At 35.8% G+C, this 16,375-nt stretch overlaps 1 protein-coding gene across 1 annotated transcript; it reads right to left on the reverse strand.

Moving 5' to 3' along the window:
* Positions 1–230: 230 nt before the first annotated feature.
* Positions 231–9,027, reverse strand: LOC133534832 (protein apnoia). The gene is made up of 3 exons (XM_061874120.1): positions 8,462–9,027; positions 1,702–1,877; positions 231–1,234 (listed from the first exon to the last, which is right to left on the reverse strand). Exons 1-3 carry the CDS (start codon positions 8,565–8,567, stop codon positions 1,073–1,075), a joined length of 444 nt encoding a protein of 147 aa, XP_061730104.1. The 5' UTR covers positions 8,568–9,027; the 3' UTR covers positions 231–1,072.
* Positions 9,028–16,375: the final 7,348 nt, after the last annotated feature.

Raw genomic sequence — 16,375 nt, forward strand, 5'->3', positions numbered from 1 at the left:
CATCAACTCTGAAATTACTAAATCTTGGTTTCCAAACATCGTGTGTCATATCGAATCGAACTTTAATAGGTATTTGGGTACGCGTCCGATCGTCACTATATGAGCGAGAGAGAGGCGGACCCGGCGTGTGTAATTAATATCGTGGATATTAATTACAAACGGAATCTTTATACGTGGTTCTCCTGTTTATCCTATTTGATTGTGACGGGTCTAAATTTTTTACTTCAATTTTAATAGGTCGAGGACCGAGGTCTACTGGTAGAGGTTACCAATAAACTAAACATGTTTAATAATAGATTTATTTATTTATAATATACTTATCTAACTAGGCTTAATTAACATTGTTTCGTCGTCTGTCTGTCACAAAACGGGTTCGTGAGAGACAGACGATTCTAATACCTGTCAGAATATTCTAAACGTAGGTACAAGGTACAACTAATAAATAAATAAAATAAATTAATCACTTATCTAACAAATGCAAATGTTTAAAAAGGTAGGGCTTATAACTATTGAGGTATGTTAAGTCAAAGTGTGTAGAATACCAAGTTTATCAATCTATTTAATTCTAAAGACTTGGTTGATAGAAAAGAAGACCTTTTTATCAGTTCTTACTAGAAATTCTAATTTAATTTAAGGATAAATAAATCCTCTTTGTTTATTGCGTTTTCGTAAAGCAGGAAACCGTATAAAAAGTATCCTGTATTTTAAAATTCCTGAGAATCTTAATCAGATTGCTAAATCAAATCAACGTAAAATACGAGTAATTACTTTTAGTTCGACTGTTTGTAGTTGCTACGGGCAAATGGTACCTACAGATAATAAGCTAACTCATTTAATTTCAGCTCTAGTCTAGCTAAAGTTTCGGAAACATTCGTCTTAATGTTCGAATACGAGTAAAATGACAGTCTCATTGTTTTTCATATGACCCTGCGAATAATGTACTTACAGTGAGCTACAAAATTGCGAGGAGTTCATTCCCTAAGTGGCATTTTAGGGCTGAGTGTAACAATGTGCAAAGAGGCGTAATGAATTCTAATTTGTAGGTATCTGGCTGGTTGGACTTCAGTAGTATTTAGTCAGAGATAGTAGCGTCGTTGTCGGATCGGGCCCAGGGCGAGAGCAGGGGCCCGGGCGCGGGCCATGGCGCGGCCACGGGCGCGGGCAGCAGCTCGGCGCGCGGGTGCAGGTGCACCAGTGGGGACGGCGCCGCAGACAGGAACAGACGCGACACGGCCTGAAGACAGTAGCCAGCATTAGGGTCGGTTGCTAAACTTTATTGTATGGGAAATTCCAAAATTCCATATTGCAATGCTGAGTGGCGTTTATAGTCCATCAAGTGGCATTCGTGAGTGCGTGTTTACTTTAAATTTTATGATTTCAGGTGTTGATGGGTTTTAAGCAGCTACAGGGAAATAATCGAGCAGTTCTGGAGTGTGTGTCTGGCGTAATATGCTGAATGATAAAAATGTGCAACAGGCTTAAGGCTGCGTTCCCACCAGAGATTGGCGAGGATGTGTACCGAGGAATGTGTTTTTAAGAACCAATAACATGCTGTTCACTAGAACTGCGCTGAGCAAGGATAGGTAAATAAAGTGACTCTATTGGTTCTTAACAAACGTTTAGGTCCCTCGCACTCTCTCGCATATCTCTGGTGGAAACGGAGCCAAAGCTGATTATGATGATGAACTTTTGATCATATACCTGACTGACGGAGACAATGAGCAGCATAACGCCGATGGCCAGGTTTTTGACGGAGATGACGGCCAGCGCCATCAGCAGCGTGGAGATGACACCCAGCGTGAACATCACCGGCAGAAAGATGAACGACAGCCTCTTCAGTGCGTTGTGGCCGAACGTACGGCCTACACTCTCCTCAGCTGTAAACACATAAGTACATTATCTCAAGTTCTTAGATGAATAAAAACGAATTAAATAAGCTTAAATAAATTATACCCGCTACGGCAATGAGAAGATTCTACAAAAGTAACGACGTGATCCTAAAAACAACTAAATGCTATCTCTGCGTTTGAAATATGTCGACTTGAATAGGCAATTAGATACAGGTCGTCTTCCAAAAAGCGCGTGTCCTTGTATGTGGAGGTCTATCTTAATTCTCAAGGTCGAGGGCAAAAGAAGGCGAATTTAATGAGAGACATTTAAGTACCTACCTTTTACTTAAAAGGAAATATTTAAAGTAGGTACTTTTTGAAATATACACCCAATATAATCTTAATATAATATAAATACCTTTTTCTACTCCCGTACTTTTATTTGTCATTTAAAGGGTCGTGCACACATCTTTAAAGCCCTATCTTACAGTTGTCAAGACAAGTCTTTAGTCTATTCCCCAAAAACGCATTTTTACATACACGCAGTATCTTTTTGGCAATTTTCGATACTTCATGTAGTGACCACTTAAAAAATATTGTATGAAATACATTGTTGCCAACCTTATTTTAAATGTCATCTTTGACAAATAAGTGAGCCACAGACATTTTTTTTTTATTTAATTCATTCATTTTCCATTCTTTGCTACTTCTTGAATGTGGTTATTGTGGTTGTCAAATAAAAACTTAAGTTTTGTGTTAAAAAATAGTGTCTTTCAAGTTAAAATGGATGAAGACGAAAACAGTGTTTACGCCTGAAGAAATATCAGTGATGTCCCAAGAAGTCACTAAAAATTTGCTGCCTTCAAAATCGCGATCGATGACATGAAAAATATTTGTTAAATTAAAAATTTTATTTTAAAGTAAGTGCTTGGTCCTAGAAAAAGTATTGTGTGCAACGTTGTTTAACTGAGTCAAAAAATAATCGTGGCGTCTTCGCCGAAAATTGTTACTCACGCCTCTCGCCTTTTTTGACCTCTCTTAAACAACGGTTGCATAAAATACTATTATTCGATTCCGTAAAAAAATGCTGTTAGGTTAAAAATTACGACTGTAGCTTTCGGCTTTAAATTATACTCAAAGATAATTCTAACGTGCTCAGATTCGATGGCAATGCCAATGCATTACCATCCTCTGTAAAAAAAACATTTTCGTTCATCACCAGGCATCAATGTCACCGAAGTTACATAATATGTGCCTTATTCTTCTTCCTCGCGTTGTCCCGGCATTTTTGCCACGGCATGGGAGCCTGGGGTCCGCTTGACAACTAATCCCAAGATTTGGCGTAGGCACTAGTTTTTACGAAAGCGACTGCCATCTGACCTTCCAACTCAGAGGGTAAACTAGGCCTTGTTGGGATTAGTCCGCTTTCCTCACGATGTTTTCCTTCACCGAAAAGCGACTGGTAAATATCAAATGATATTTTGTACATAAGTTCCGAAAAACTCATTGGTACGAGCCGGGGTTTGAACCCGCGACCTCCGGATTGCAAGTCGCGCGCTCTTACCGCTAGGCCACCAGCAACATAATATGTGCCTACTTAATTTTAATATTTAATAGGACATTCTTACACAAATTGACTAAGTCCCACAGTAAGCTCAATAAGGCCTGTGTTGAGGGTACTTACACAAAGATATATATAATATATGAATATTTAAATACATAGAAAACACCCATGACTCAGGAACAAATATCCGTGCCCAGGACCATCGGCTTCATAGGCAGGGTCACTAACCACTAGGCCAGACCGGTTGTCAACCTACGTAACTCAGATTTATTATAAAGGTCCTCCAGGATCCTCAGATATCGATTTTCATCTTGATCAGAGCAAACATGCAGAAATTCGTAAGAACACCTCGTCGTAGGAAAAGTTTGTATGGGAAAATATCATATTGTTTTGACTTTTTTTCTTGTATTCTTTCCATAGTTTTTCTCCGTCCAACCTGTCCCTGGACCTAAAAATATTGTAATACCAAAATTAGCTAAATCGGTCCAGTCGTCCGCGAATTTAACGAAAAGTTAAATATAAGTTAAATAGCAGCGAGATACCAGGACTTAGTAAAAATTTACACATAAAAAAGCGCCACCTAGAACGACGATTCGTATTTACTATTACGAATTTAAATTATCAAAACAACAACCTGAACAAATTTAAAAAGAAAGTTTCTTAATATCAACGATTGTTTAAAATGCATAACATCATCCCCATATAAAACCTGTTTTGATCAAGAGAAATCAAAATAATATGATCCTATCTAAACTATACGTGAAAGGTAATCTCATATTTTTTCCAGTGTTTGTTGGAACGACTAGCACATCATTTATCCGCACAATAAGGCATATTTATTTTCTTAAAGATATTATTTTAATACTTCTCGCTATGACTGTGACAACGGGTCGCCATTTGCGAACTAAACAGCTCCACGGCACAAAGTTGACGCTCCGCCTGCTTCGGCACAATGTGTGTGGGCTATAGTTCGTCATCTATGTTTATTATCAATCGCTGATTTTGATCGCATTAAAATACTCCGAATTAATATCAAAACAAAATTATATTTTTAAAGGAATTCGACTTTTGGATTGTTTGTAGCAGAGACATACCTACATAGGGGTCAACTAAAGGTAGGCATATTGGTCATAATTTTTAATACATCTAAAATCTTCTTCGGGACCTGCTTTAGCCGATTTAAATATTAGACTCCAGTATTTTAAACTTACTACGGAAGAGACGATTCTTGTCAATTATGAGTGGCCTTAGCTTCTCCGTGATTATTTAGGTATATTATACAGTGTGGTTATAATTCCAATACGGGCGTATAATTAAACGGTGGGCAGCATAGGATCTAAGAAGTATATTAAGATAAATTTTGCTTAGAAATACAATATTAATCATACATAATAACTATCAACGCTTGTTGGCAGTTACTATAAAAAGCTCGTATATATCATGTTATGTCTCGTAATGTTTGCAGTACGTGGCTGCTCCGTCATAATTGAGAGTTGGTTAAAATACTTCTTAATTAATGATTACAAGGATAAATTACATATTTAGTTTAATTTATTGCCCGTATTGGATTTACACACTGTATGTAATATACTTATTAGGGTTCCGTAGCCAAATGGCAAAAAACGGAACCCTTATAGATTCGTCATGTCCGTCTGTCTGTCCGATTCTGTCACAGCCACTTTTTTCCGAAACTATAAAAGCTATACTGTTCAAACTTGGTAAGTAGATGTATTCTATGAACCGCATTATGATGTTCACACAAAAATAGAAAAAAAACAATAAATTTTGGGGGTTCCCCATACTTAGAACTGAAACTCAAAAAATCTTTTTCATCAAACTCATACGTGTGGGGTATCTATGGATAGGTCTTTAAAAATGATATTGAGGTTTCTAATATCATTTTTTTCTAAACTGAAAAGTTTGCGCGAGAGACACTTCCAAAGTGGTAAAAAGTGTGTCCCCCCCCCCGTAACTTCTAAAATAACAGAATGAAAAATCTAAAAAAAATATATGATATACATTGCCATGCAAACTTCCACCGAAAATTGGTTCGAACGAGATCTAGTAAGTAGTTTTTTTTTTAATACGTCATAAAAATTAAAAAAAAAAATTTTTTTCATCAAACCCATACGTGTGGGGTATCTATGGATAGGTCTTCAAAAATGATATTTAGGTTTCTAATATCATTTTTTTCTAAACTGAATAGTTTGCGCGAGAGACACTTCCAAAGTGAAAAAATGTGTGTCCCCCCCCCTGTAACTTCTAAAATAACAGAATGAAAAATCTAAAAAAAATATATGATATACATTGCCATGCAAACTTCCACCGAAAATTGGTTCGAACGAGATCTAGTAAGTAGTTTTTTTTTAATACGTCATAAAAATTTAAAAAAAAAAATTTTTTCATCAAACCCATACGTGTGGGGTATCTATGGATAGGTCTTCAAAAATGATATTTAGGTTTCTAATGTAATTTTTTTCTAAACTGAATAGTTTGCGCGAGAGACACTTCCAAAGTGAAAAAATGTGTGTCCCCCCCCCTGTAACTTCTAAAATAACAGAATGAAAAATCTAAAAAAAATATATGATATACATTACCATGCAAACTTCCACCGAAAATTGGTTTGAACGAGATCTAGTGAATAGTTTTTTTTTAATACGTCAATAAATTAAAAAAAAATTTTTTTCATCAAACCCATACGTGTGGGGTATCTATGGATAGGTCTTCAAAAATGATATTTAGGTTCCTAACATCATTTTTTGTTTCTGGGACGGCGATGATACAATTTTATATATGTACTTATGTAAAACTAGTTTCTGCCGCGACTACATCTACGTGGATTATAATTATTAGTACCGTATCCCATTTTATAGTAAATTTTACCTTTCCCTTCATATCTCCTTATGGAATGATTTCTGTAATAAAAACTATCCATTTTCCTTTTTCGCAATTGAAACTATCTCCATTCTATATCAACGTTTATTATATTCAAGGAACCGTAAACTTTCACCTGTGTATTTTTATCTCAATTTGTATATGTATAATTAGCATAAAAAAGTAAATAATTGTACCAATAAGGAAACTGAACTGAACTGAACATTGGCCGAGGTTTTCGACAGAGGGGTAAACTCTTAAAGGCGACTCCAGTTGTTAAATCCTCCAAGGTTTTGGTTTGTTGTAATAAAGCTTGTTGTAACTATAATAAAGCAGCAGTGGCGGGGTATGAAACAACCGTTGAAAAACCCGGAGTTAATAATTTCTTAACCACAGACTTAATTCGAGTGGGATATGAAACCTGTTTCTTAACCACAGTTCCATACGGGACAAATTGTAAAAAAGGTACCTACTTCATTGTTCGCATTCCTCATTTTACAGTAAAAGTATGAGAATTCTTAAGTTCTCTCGTAATATAATAGTAGTAATAAAGGAACATTAAGAATGTCTCATGCGAACATATCGTTGCATGTTTCTAACTAACAATTTTCCCATATATTTAATGTATGACATTGTACAGTATAATAGCTCATGCAAAGTAAAATTAAGTAGATTAGATACTAGGTTGGCATGACACTCGTAAACTATGGTAGCTTATTTATGATTACTGAGAGTTAAATTAAGGCTTTCTGTTGACGGACAACAACTGAAGTATAAATAACTATTAATTACTGCGTAATCTTTTTAATTGCTAGCCACACTGTGCGAATAGCACAGCTCTCATTTACACGCTCATTAAAATCTTTCTAGCCAAGTAGCCAAGTGTGATATCTTTGTTGCCATGTAAAATTAACGATGCTATATACAAAGTTAATGTTTCCTAAAGTTAAGGAAAATTACGCAGAATGTGGTTTATACCTATATGATTAAACAGATTATTTTAGATTAGTCTACAGTGACGAAACTGAGGCGCTAATTTAAAAATACTACATTTTATTGCAATTGTTTGAAAAATATTTTAGACGACGACAATGCCCAACGTGCAACAGTCAAATCAGTAGATTTGGGCCATGAAATACTGCCTATTCATCATATTGCCACCATATTCTCTAGATTTGGCACTATGTGTTTTTTTACTCCCCAAACATGAATAAGAAAGAGAAGATGGCTCAATAGAAATTTTCACCAAATGGTAAAAAAAAGGATATTTTTCAGGGTTATTAAATTCTTTTTCCTACTCCTCTACTGTTATCTGTCATTTATGCATTCATTAACACGAATATAAGAACATACATAAAAGATTTCAAGAAAAGTCTATATTGTCTATTCCTCTTAAAAGCTCTTGTGCTTTTATAAGCTATAATGTTACTGCGATTAATGGCTACCAACCTAACAAAACCAAAATGAATACAGTTTTAAACTAAGTGCATTGATGCCAACTTACAAAATATTCATTTGGTTGCATAGTAAAAATAATTACTTCATAAGTCAGAAACACGCATGTGACACCCGTAATATAGCAACACCCATAGACTACGAAGACCGCTTAGCGTTGCTTGTTAGTCTCCGTAGGCTACGGTGGCCAAAATTGAGAAAAAACTGTCCAAAAAATTAATTTAGCAAGTAGCATGTACCAGGGCCTCATGAGTTACGAGGAGGTGTCGCCGACCGGCCGGCCGCGGCCCGGGGCGGGCCGGGCGCGTAACAAGGTATGCTCGCGCGTCTTAGCTATATACTTTTGCTGTAATTTGTTTACCTAAATTAAGATTTATTTTTGTTGACTCGTAGGAAAAATATTGTATGCAACGTTGTATAAGTAGGTCAAAAAATTCTCGTGGTGTATTCCTTTACAATGTTCGCCTACGCCTTCGGCTCCGGCTCACATTGTAACTCACGCCACTCGCCTTTTTTGACCCTTCTTATACAACTGTTGCATAAAATACTATTTTTTATGGATTGTAAAAGCTGGAAAATCATTGGACGAAATGTATTGTGTTGAAAAGAGAATATGTAGAGATATATAATAAAAAAAATTACAAAGGTTGTTTTTTACTCAAAGTCAATGACTTATCAAACGGCCCTCATACTAATAGAATATTAACAAATGTTTGTAAGTAGAATATAATGTATTTACCACTGTTCAATATTTCCGTCAAATTTGAAGCATCTTCCTCACATTGCACTACGCTTACAAATATAGCCACATAGGCTAGGGACAACACGATGAATTTGTTACACATCTTGGCCACTCACAACACTTCTGCACTGCAATTAAAAGGGAAGACGATCGCCAGTCGGTCGCTAAAGTATGACTGATTGTTTTTTGACATGCAGCCAGGATATAAAGTGTCCTGCGAAGACAATGGTCGGCGAGACCAAAGTCACGATGGGTAAAGAAAGTACAGTGCGTGACTGTTGAAATTGGCCCCGATTCCCGGCCCTGATCGACTAATGTTGAATCATTAACGGGCCCAGTGCTCCCCATGGACATATTGGACATCGACAACGACTTCTGATCCTTATCGGCATAATTGAAAGTGAGAAACACGGACGCGTGAGTCCATGTCATTATCGCCGCGTCTACTTACATATTCATAAACGAGCTCGATAATTAGATATTCCATTTGGATTAAGCTTGATTTTTTTTTATCTAGAGCTTTAGGGTTAAAGTTAAATAAATAAATGCGAATTTAAATGATAATTTTTGCATTCGGTTTAATTAAATGTTTGATGCTAATACTAATTAGATCTATTTCATCTCGTGTTTTTACCGATACTTCCACTAATCTCATTCACCTGATTGGGTCCCCCGCCCATTAGCAGCAACTTTCCGTTCAATATGAAGTTGGCTAACGACGAATACTTCGTTACCAACGCACCTGAATTAATCTGATTGTCCTCCGATTATCGATTATGCAATTCCGCATTAGTATTACTAATCTCAAAACCATGCTATTCTAGGTATGAGCTGGTGATAAAATAATTGAATGAATGGATGATATCCAGGTGATTTCAAAATGATAATACTAAATAAATAATTTATGTTTTACACACATTTTTTTGAACTAAACCCCTCTACTAGTTCCCTTGCTGCTAATTAAAAGAAATTTTTCATGAATTTTCTATTTATTTCAATTTTTTGGCTTAATTGTGGCTGAACTCTGCGTTTAAATTAAGAGGTTTAAATTATTTCAAGTTAACACTTTTCCCTTTGGTTACTTATCTGACACATCATTTATGAAGAGAACGTTTGTTGATTAATAATTGGGTACTTGAAAAATGTTGAATATTATAACAAAATATAGCTAAATGAGAAGAAAATGAGCCATCCATTATAAAAAAAGACATATTGAGATTTGAAAAAATACAAGGCTCGAAAGTCTCAAAAAAAATATTTTTTTACTTTCAGAAAGAAAAAAGAAAATAGTACCATTCGATTCCTTACATTTTATTGAACAATAGTTTTTAGGACAACTATATACATAAACGCAATATTTCAGGGTCAAAATAGCAATTTTCATGATACATTTAGTGAGACGTCACATTACAATATCATTTTGCTAGAGACGTTTCAACTGTCGAGTGCGAGCGTCCGATTTTAAATCTCATTTCTTACCTTTGTGTTGCTTAAATGCCATGAGTCCTATATAGACATTTGACCTCAGGAAAATCAAGATCGATTGACATTATTTACAAAAAACTGTTACTGCCATTTGTTAATTGTCAAAGATTTTTCATAACAATTTATATGACGACCTATTAGCTATTTGGCCTAGTCGGTAATCACCCTGCCTATGAAACCGATGGGCCCGGGTTAAAATCCTGGTAAGGGCATTCATTTATGTGATGAGCACGAATATTTGTTCCTGAGTCGTGGTTGTTTTAATATTTATACCTATGTTATATATATCGTTGTCTAAGTAGGTACCTACCCACAACACGAGCCTTATTGAGATTATTGTGGGTCTTAGTCAATTTGGATAATAATGTATAGGTATTTATTAATTAGTTATTATTTATTTATTAAATTAATAAAATATTGCCTTGAGCTTATCCGTATTTAACAAATGAATATCTTAGATTTTTATTTAACATCACATCGTACGTACGTCACGTACTGGCCTATGCCAGGCATTGAATGCAAAAAAAATATATAGGGGGAAATGCTTGGAACAGGAGGTGACCTTCGTTGACCGGTACCGTGGATAGGGGTTACTTTTCAAAAATAATATGTAATTATCTCCCCGAATATGGAATCTAAAAATATCGGTTTTTGCTCCTCTGTCGATTTCACTAATAATATAATTTTTATTTTTTATGTATCGCTTGAAATAAAATAAAAAAGTGGTGATCAACTTTAAACTGAACTTAGGGTTAATTTGATACCCCCATTTTTTTCGACAGAATTCGATAGTAACCCCTATAGAGAGTAAAACTTCAAAACATTAAAAAAAAATCCGTTCACAGGTTTAGGATTTATAAGGATTTTTGTGCATTTGGGGTTACTTTGACAAAGAAAAACAAGGATAGTTTAAGAAAAATCAACTTTATTTCAAAACAGTGTCATATTTTCGTTATTTATGTTTAGAAACATAATTATTGAACAATAAAAAGTTATCAAACTTTAGCAACAATATTTAATCGACAACACCATGATGTTCGGATGCTTGGCGTATCAACTGCCTGGCTTCAACCTCTTCTGTCACAGGTTTAAAACTTTTTCATAGTAGTTCCGATATGCTAATCGTTTTTTTTTAAATAAACGAGGCATTCTTCTAAAACAATAAAACAAAAATCAGTTAAGAAACCATTAATTAACTATATAATCTTTAAAAAAACTATATATCACGGGGTGTCTTTGATCTGTGATCAAAGTAAACCCTTATAAGCGATCAATGACACCCCATGTCACAAAATCCGAAAAAATACAATTGGCCGCCATGATTATGATTTGCAACAAGCATCGATGTTATAGGCCGATACAGGCCTGATTCACGGATTTACATCAAATGTATGTATTTACTATATAGAACATAGTACATATACAGGCTATTAAAAGTACACAAAACTAATACTTACATATTTTAATTTTTTTCTCAGCGATCGACGTGTTTTATCCCTCGAACATAAATCACAAACTGATGGCAGTGACGTTCAATCTTGCCAACCGTAAAAAAAAATATCCAAAGGATGCGTTCAGAAAGCGTAATATTTGAGTTTGAACCTGAGGTAAAGTTTGTATCAAAGTAAACCCAGGAATCAAAGTAACCCCAATCCACGGCACCTACTCTTGTACTAATTTATTAATCAGAGCTGGGCACCGTTAATTAACGTTAACGCGTAGTAGTTTAATATAAATATAACCCCTATCTATTAATAAACGTCACTATTGTACTTGTGCCCCGGGTTAGCAACTTAGCACACGTATGATTATCAGAGCCCCTAGTGTAAATTTATTCGATTTCGAAACGTGACGTACGCGTTTGCGTTTAGTCTCATTTAGTATGGTATTTAGACATAGCGCGGCAAGCGGAACGTTTTGGAATCTCAAAATCCCATACAAAATGAGACTTAACGCAAACGCGTACGTCACGTTACGCCATAGAATAAATGTACACTAGGGGTACTGATATCTTCTTATGTTTTACATTGGTTTTTTTTTTTGTATTTAAATTTTTGACATTTTAATTTAATTGATGTTATATAAAATATTTACGACGATAATATTAATTTGTGATAATGATAAAACATATTTTATTATATTTTAATTTACGTTTATATCTTTTCTATAATGTTAATATCCAGAGAAGAAATCGAGAACTACGTTTGTATGAAGAAGCGGTCACGTGTCGTCGTCCCCATTCCTCTCAACTAGGCGTACGGGGCGCCTTAAATTTGGTACTACCGGGAGCGGAATCAATCAATGGATGTCATTCGATACCTCCCTGGAAGGGAAGTATGAGTGGCCGCTTCCGCCTTTCGGCTGTGGCGGGTCGCTCCCCACCGATGTGGGGAGGTCTATTGACCGTCATTTGGAGGATAGTGTGTACTGCTGGTGTAGGCCAGCTCTTCGTTACCGATCGTTACCCAACCCCATGACCCCTAGCCTGGTGATACCGTTTGAGCGGGGCCAGGTTTCGGGGCCGCGGTGAAGGCGACCGATAGCTTAATTAGCTGGCGTGTACCGGGAGCGTTGACGGTGAACCAGCTTTAAGGCGAAAATCTTTTAAACGTCTTTGGAGGCGGTCAGGCGATAACACGGAAGTCATATCATAATCAATAGCATGATGGCACTCAAAAAAAGGTCTGGTCAGGTAGAGTTTATTGCCGTCATTGTCTTTGTAGTGGCCGGCATTTGTAAACTAAGATAATTCTAAAATCTAAATGTATCCTAATTGGCGAAGTTTAGCCTAATCAATAGCAACTAAATTGTCCCTGCTACCTAGATCACTGCCCGATAGTTAGTGCACTGCTAGTACAGTTATTAAAAGTTGGTCTTTTTTAGTTAACGACCACAACTACTGTTCACGTAAAATACGTTATTTTATATTTGTAATGACGCGAGCAAACAGAATCGTCAGCTAATTGTCGTTAGTTGGAGCCAGATTTTCTTTAGAAATCAAATCCACATTGTTATTAAACTTTTTTCGGCTTTGCAATTAGTCTTTCGACTGTAAAAGAGATTAATTCAGTCGCGTCATGATCTGTCATAATCAGGATAGAAGAGGAAGAAAGTAAAAAAGGCTTTAGATTAGTGGCTGAGCGTCGGCGTCTAGTCAGCGCTATGGAAAATGACGTCGCTGCGCAGTTGCGCCAACGTTGCGTCGAGCAGCAGCATAGAGTTGACTAGACGCCGACGCTAAGGAGATGCTAGTGAGGTGGCCCTAGAGCCCATTGTGATGGCGTCACTCTATTCAAACTCATTTGTAAATTATAACCGGCTTAATTTTGATTATACCTACATGAAGATTAGAAAGAGAAAATTATTCGTTGAGATAGTAAATGATTAGTTATGAAGTACGTTTAATTCTTAACGCATATACTGTACTACTGGAAGACAAATGTTTACTTAAATATGATATTGAACTTTTTAAATTTAAAGTTGTCTATTTAAATTCTAAATAAGGGTAGGTAGGTAATAACTTAGGGGTAACGGCTCTAAATAAACCGTCTCATGTTCCTACTATTTTAAATTGATCAGGTTCCACACTATCGGAAATAGCTTAGGTGTTTCCAATTAATTTTATTTGCTCGTGACCGCAAACAATTAAATTCTCACCGATTTCAGCCACCTACCCAATTGTCAGAGTTGTAATCAAATCTACGAGTACCAATTGACCTGTGTTCGGAGATTTTCACTTGAATTAAAAGGGAACAAAAGAGAACGAAGTCACGTTACCGCTTCTCCATTATTATTATTAGGGGTGTCGTGGGCCTTCGAGCCACGTCGACCAAGCAATGATCTATTGTGACGGCCCTTTAAAGTTCATTACTAATGCCCGTTGAATCCAGGAAATTCCAGATTTTTTGGGCCGTAATGCTCTGTGTATCTCATAGGATTGCAATACGTACCGCCCTAATTAGATACTTCTTTTTGACATCAGTGGTCCACAGGAACAGAGAATGTGCATTGCAGTCTCCTCTGACTCCCGGCAGAACATGCATGTCGCATCTTCTTTCTAATTCGAAACATGTGTTTGTTCAACTTACAGCGTCCAGTCAATATTCTAGTCACCGCGCAGGTTTTGTGTCTTTTGAGCTCTAGAAGCTCCTTAGCAGTTTTGCTGTTGAAACTTCTTGTCCTTTGACGAACTTCCACCAACCGATTGTTCTTCCATTACTCGCTTTTTATGACTTAATAAGCGAGACTTATGTTCAGCGTTGAATAAAAAGTATAAATAATGGAGATACAGTTCTGTAAGTAATACTTTTTGATGAAAAATTTCCTCCTCTTTAATAATATTATTTTACTTAATATAACTTTTTATGAGATATTAGCGAAAAAAGATTTTTTTCCTCAAAATTTCGCTTGCTCGGGTATTAATATTAGCACGAGCGGTTAAACAACAACTTTGCCCCCTTGTAAAACAAATAACTATTTCATTTCTAATGCTCTGAAAGTGACTCACTGTTTGATTTATGAAGCGAGATAATTTACTATTAACAATAAATAAATCGGTTCATTTGTCATACCTATAATTTCCAGCCGGACTCCGTAAGTAATGGTCTTTTTGCCTCAATTACCTATCCAACGACAATTTTTTATAAATAATTCATAAACGTATAAAATCATTCACAAATCTAACAAACCGTTGATAATCATTTGTCCCTATCCGTCATTTTGACATTTCTGTTTGTTAGAAGGATACAAAATTTAACCCTTTACCAGGCCAAGGGATATATTCCACCCACATCTTATATCGGTTACCGTAGTCAGGTTTTAACTCCAAACCACCTACAAAATATTTTGTCAATCCCTGAAAATATTATTTTATGATCTTCATTCACAACACGCTTCTAAATTGAGTAATATATCTTTGGCAGCCGTTTAAATTCACTTGAACGCTAATTTCAGTAAACTACGGAGAAATTCGAACACTTTCCATAATTTCTATGAAACAGAAGTACATAGGTCGAACAATTTTTTGATATTTTGTAGATTTTGAGTATTGAAAGCTAATGTAATCGTAAACATTGCTAAATATTCATGCATTATTGTGTATGACCAGAATTAGGATGTGGGTTGATATTATCCCATGGCCTTATTAGAGTTTAACTGTGTGGGAGCTATTTTTCCCATGGCCCGGTAAATTGTCTTGTCATGTCATAAAAACTCACGTAAGTAAGTGATTTTTTTTCAGTGATTGATATAATGTTTCGTAGGAGATTTGGAGTTAAACCTTGACTATTATAACCGATATAAGATGTGGGTGGAATATATCCCTTGGCCTGATCAAGAATATAATAAGACAAAATCTAGTATGACAGTTCACTACTTAGACAGGCGATGGGATAACCGTAACCCACATTTTTATTTCTGGTTTAAAGGAAGATCTCCGACTTTCATAAATACATTTTTTACAAGGCGTTCAATACGGTTGCAACAGCGTATAAAGTACGTATTAAGACACGCTGGTTCTTCGGGGCCTGGTAAAGGGTTAACAGAGGTTTTTAAGAAGTTGCTATATTTTATGAATAAGGTAAGGGGTCAAGTCTTTTGCAAAATACCCATGTATTTTACTGTTCTCGTCATTCACTAATATGTATAGTTCGTGTCATCCACGATGACGCGCAGAATTGTTAAATCTAACCTTTAATAACATGATAATACGAGTCAAGGCTCGCGTCTTCATGAATGACACGATCTATAGGGGCAGACCATTCATCATACAAAAGAAAATTATAAGGAAAATGGCACGGGTGGCACCTGATGCACCAGCTCGTCAGTTATTTATGGACTTCCATATTCTAACGCTACCTTCATTGTTAATTCTAGAGGTAGTTAAATATGTTAGGCTAAATTTAGAAAAGTTTCCAAGGAAAATATGGACCAGCAACCGCTTCCAGGACCAGAGGCGACATGACCTAGAATTGCCGAAACATAGATTAAGAAAACCTGCTCTCTGCTTACACGTATTAGGACCTAAACTTTATAATAAGATTCCGATGAATATAAAAAACGCTCGCACCAAATTAGGATTTATATTGAAAATGAACTCGTTTCTAATCCGGAAGGCCTATTATTCCGTAGCTGAATTCTTGGATGAATAGCCTATTAATGTATAAATTTTAATTATTCTTTATAATGACATATTTTGTATTTTTATTGTTGTATCTTCCTTTGTACTAATGTAATTATGTTTGACATCCATCTTGCACCTATGTACCTAATTAAAATGTAACACTGACAATGTATAATTAATACAAATAAACGAATACGAATACGAATAAATTGTGTCCGTGCTCCGTGTTGACATCTGTCACGGAGATAAGGGTAAGGCTAGTTTCACACGGCGTTATTTTTTCCCGTATACCGTATACGGGATTT

This window comes from Cydia pomonella, chromosome 2, assembly GCF_033807575.1.
Source record: "Cydia pomonella isolate Wapato2018A chromosome 2, ilCydPomo1, whole genome shotgun sequence".
Lineage (NCBI taxonomy): Eukaryota > Metazoa > Arthropoda > Insecta > Lepidoptera > Tortricidae > Cydia > Cydia pomonella.

Excerpts from the sequence above, each read along its gene's own strand:
- LOC133534832 (XM_061874120.1), bottom strand. The coding sequence starts at position 8,567 with ATGTGTAACAAATTCATCGTGTTGTCCCTAGCCTATGTGGCTATATTT. Across the intron at positions 1,878-8,461 it reads GACGGAAATATTGAACAGTG|CTGAGGAGAGTGTAGGCCGT; the intron begins GTAAATACATTA and ends ATGTGTTTACAG. Across the intron at positions 1,235-1,701 it reads TCATTGTCTCCGTCAGTCAG|GCCGTGTCGCGTCTGTTCCT; the intron begins GTATATGATCAA and ends TACTGTCTTCAG.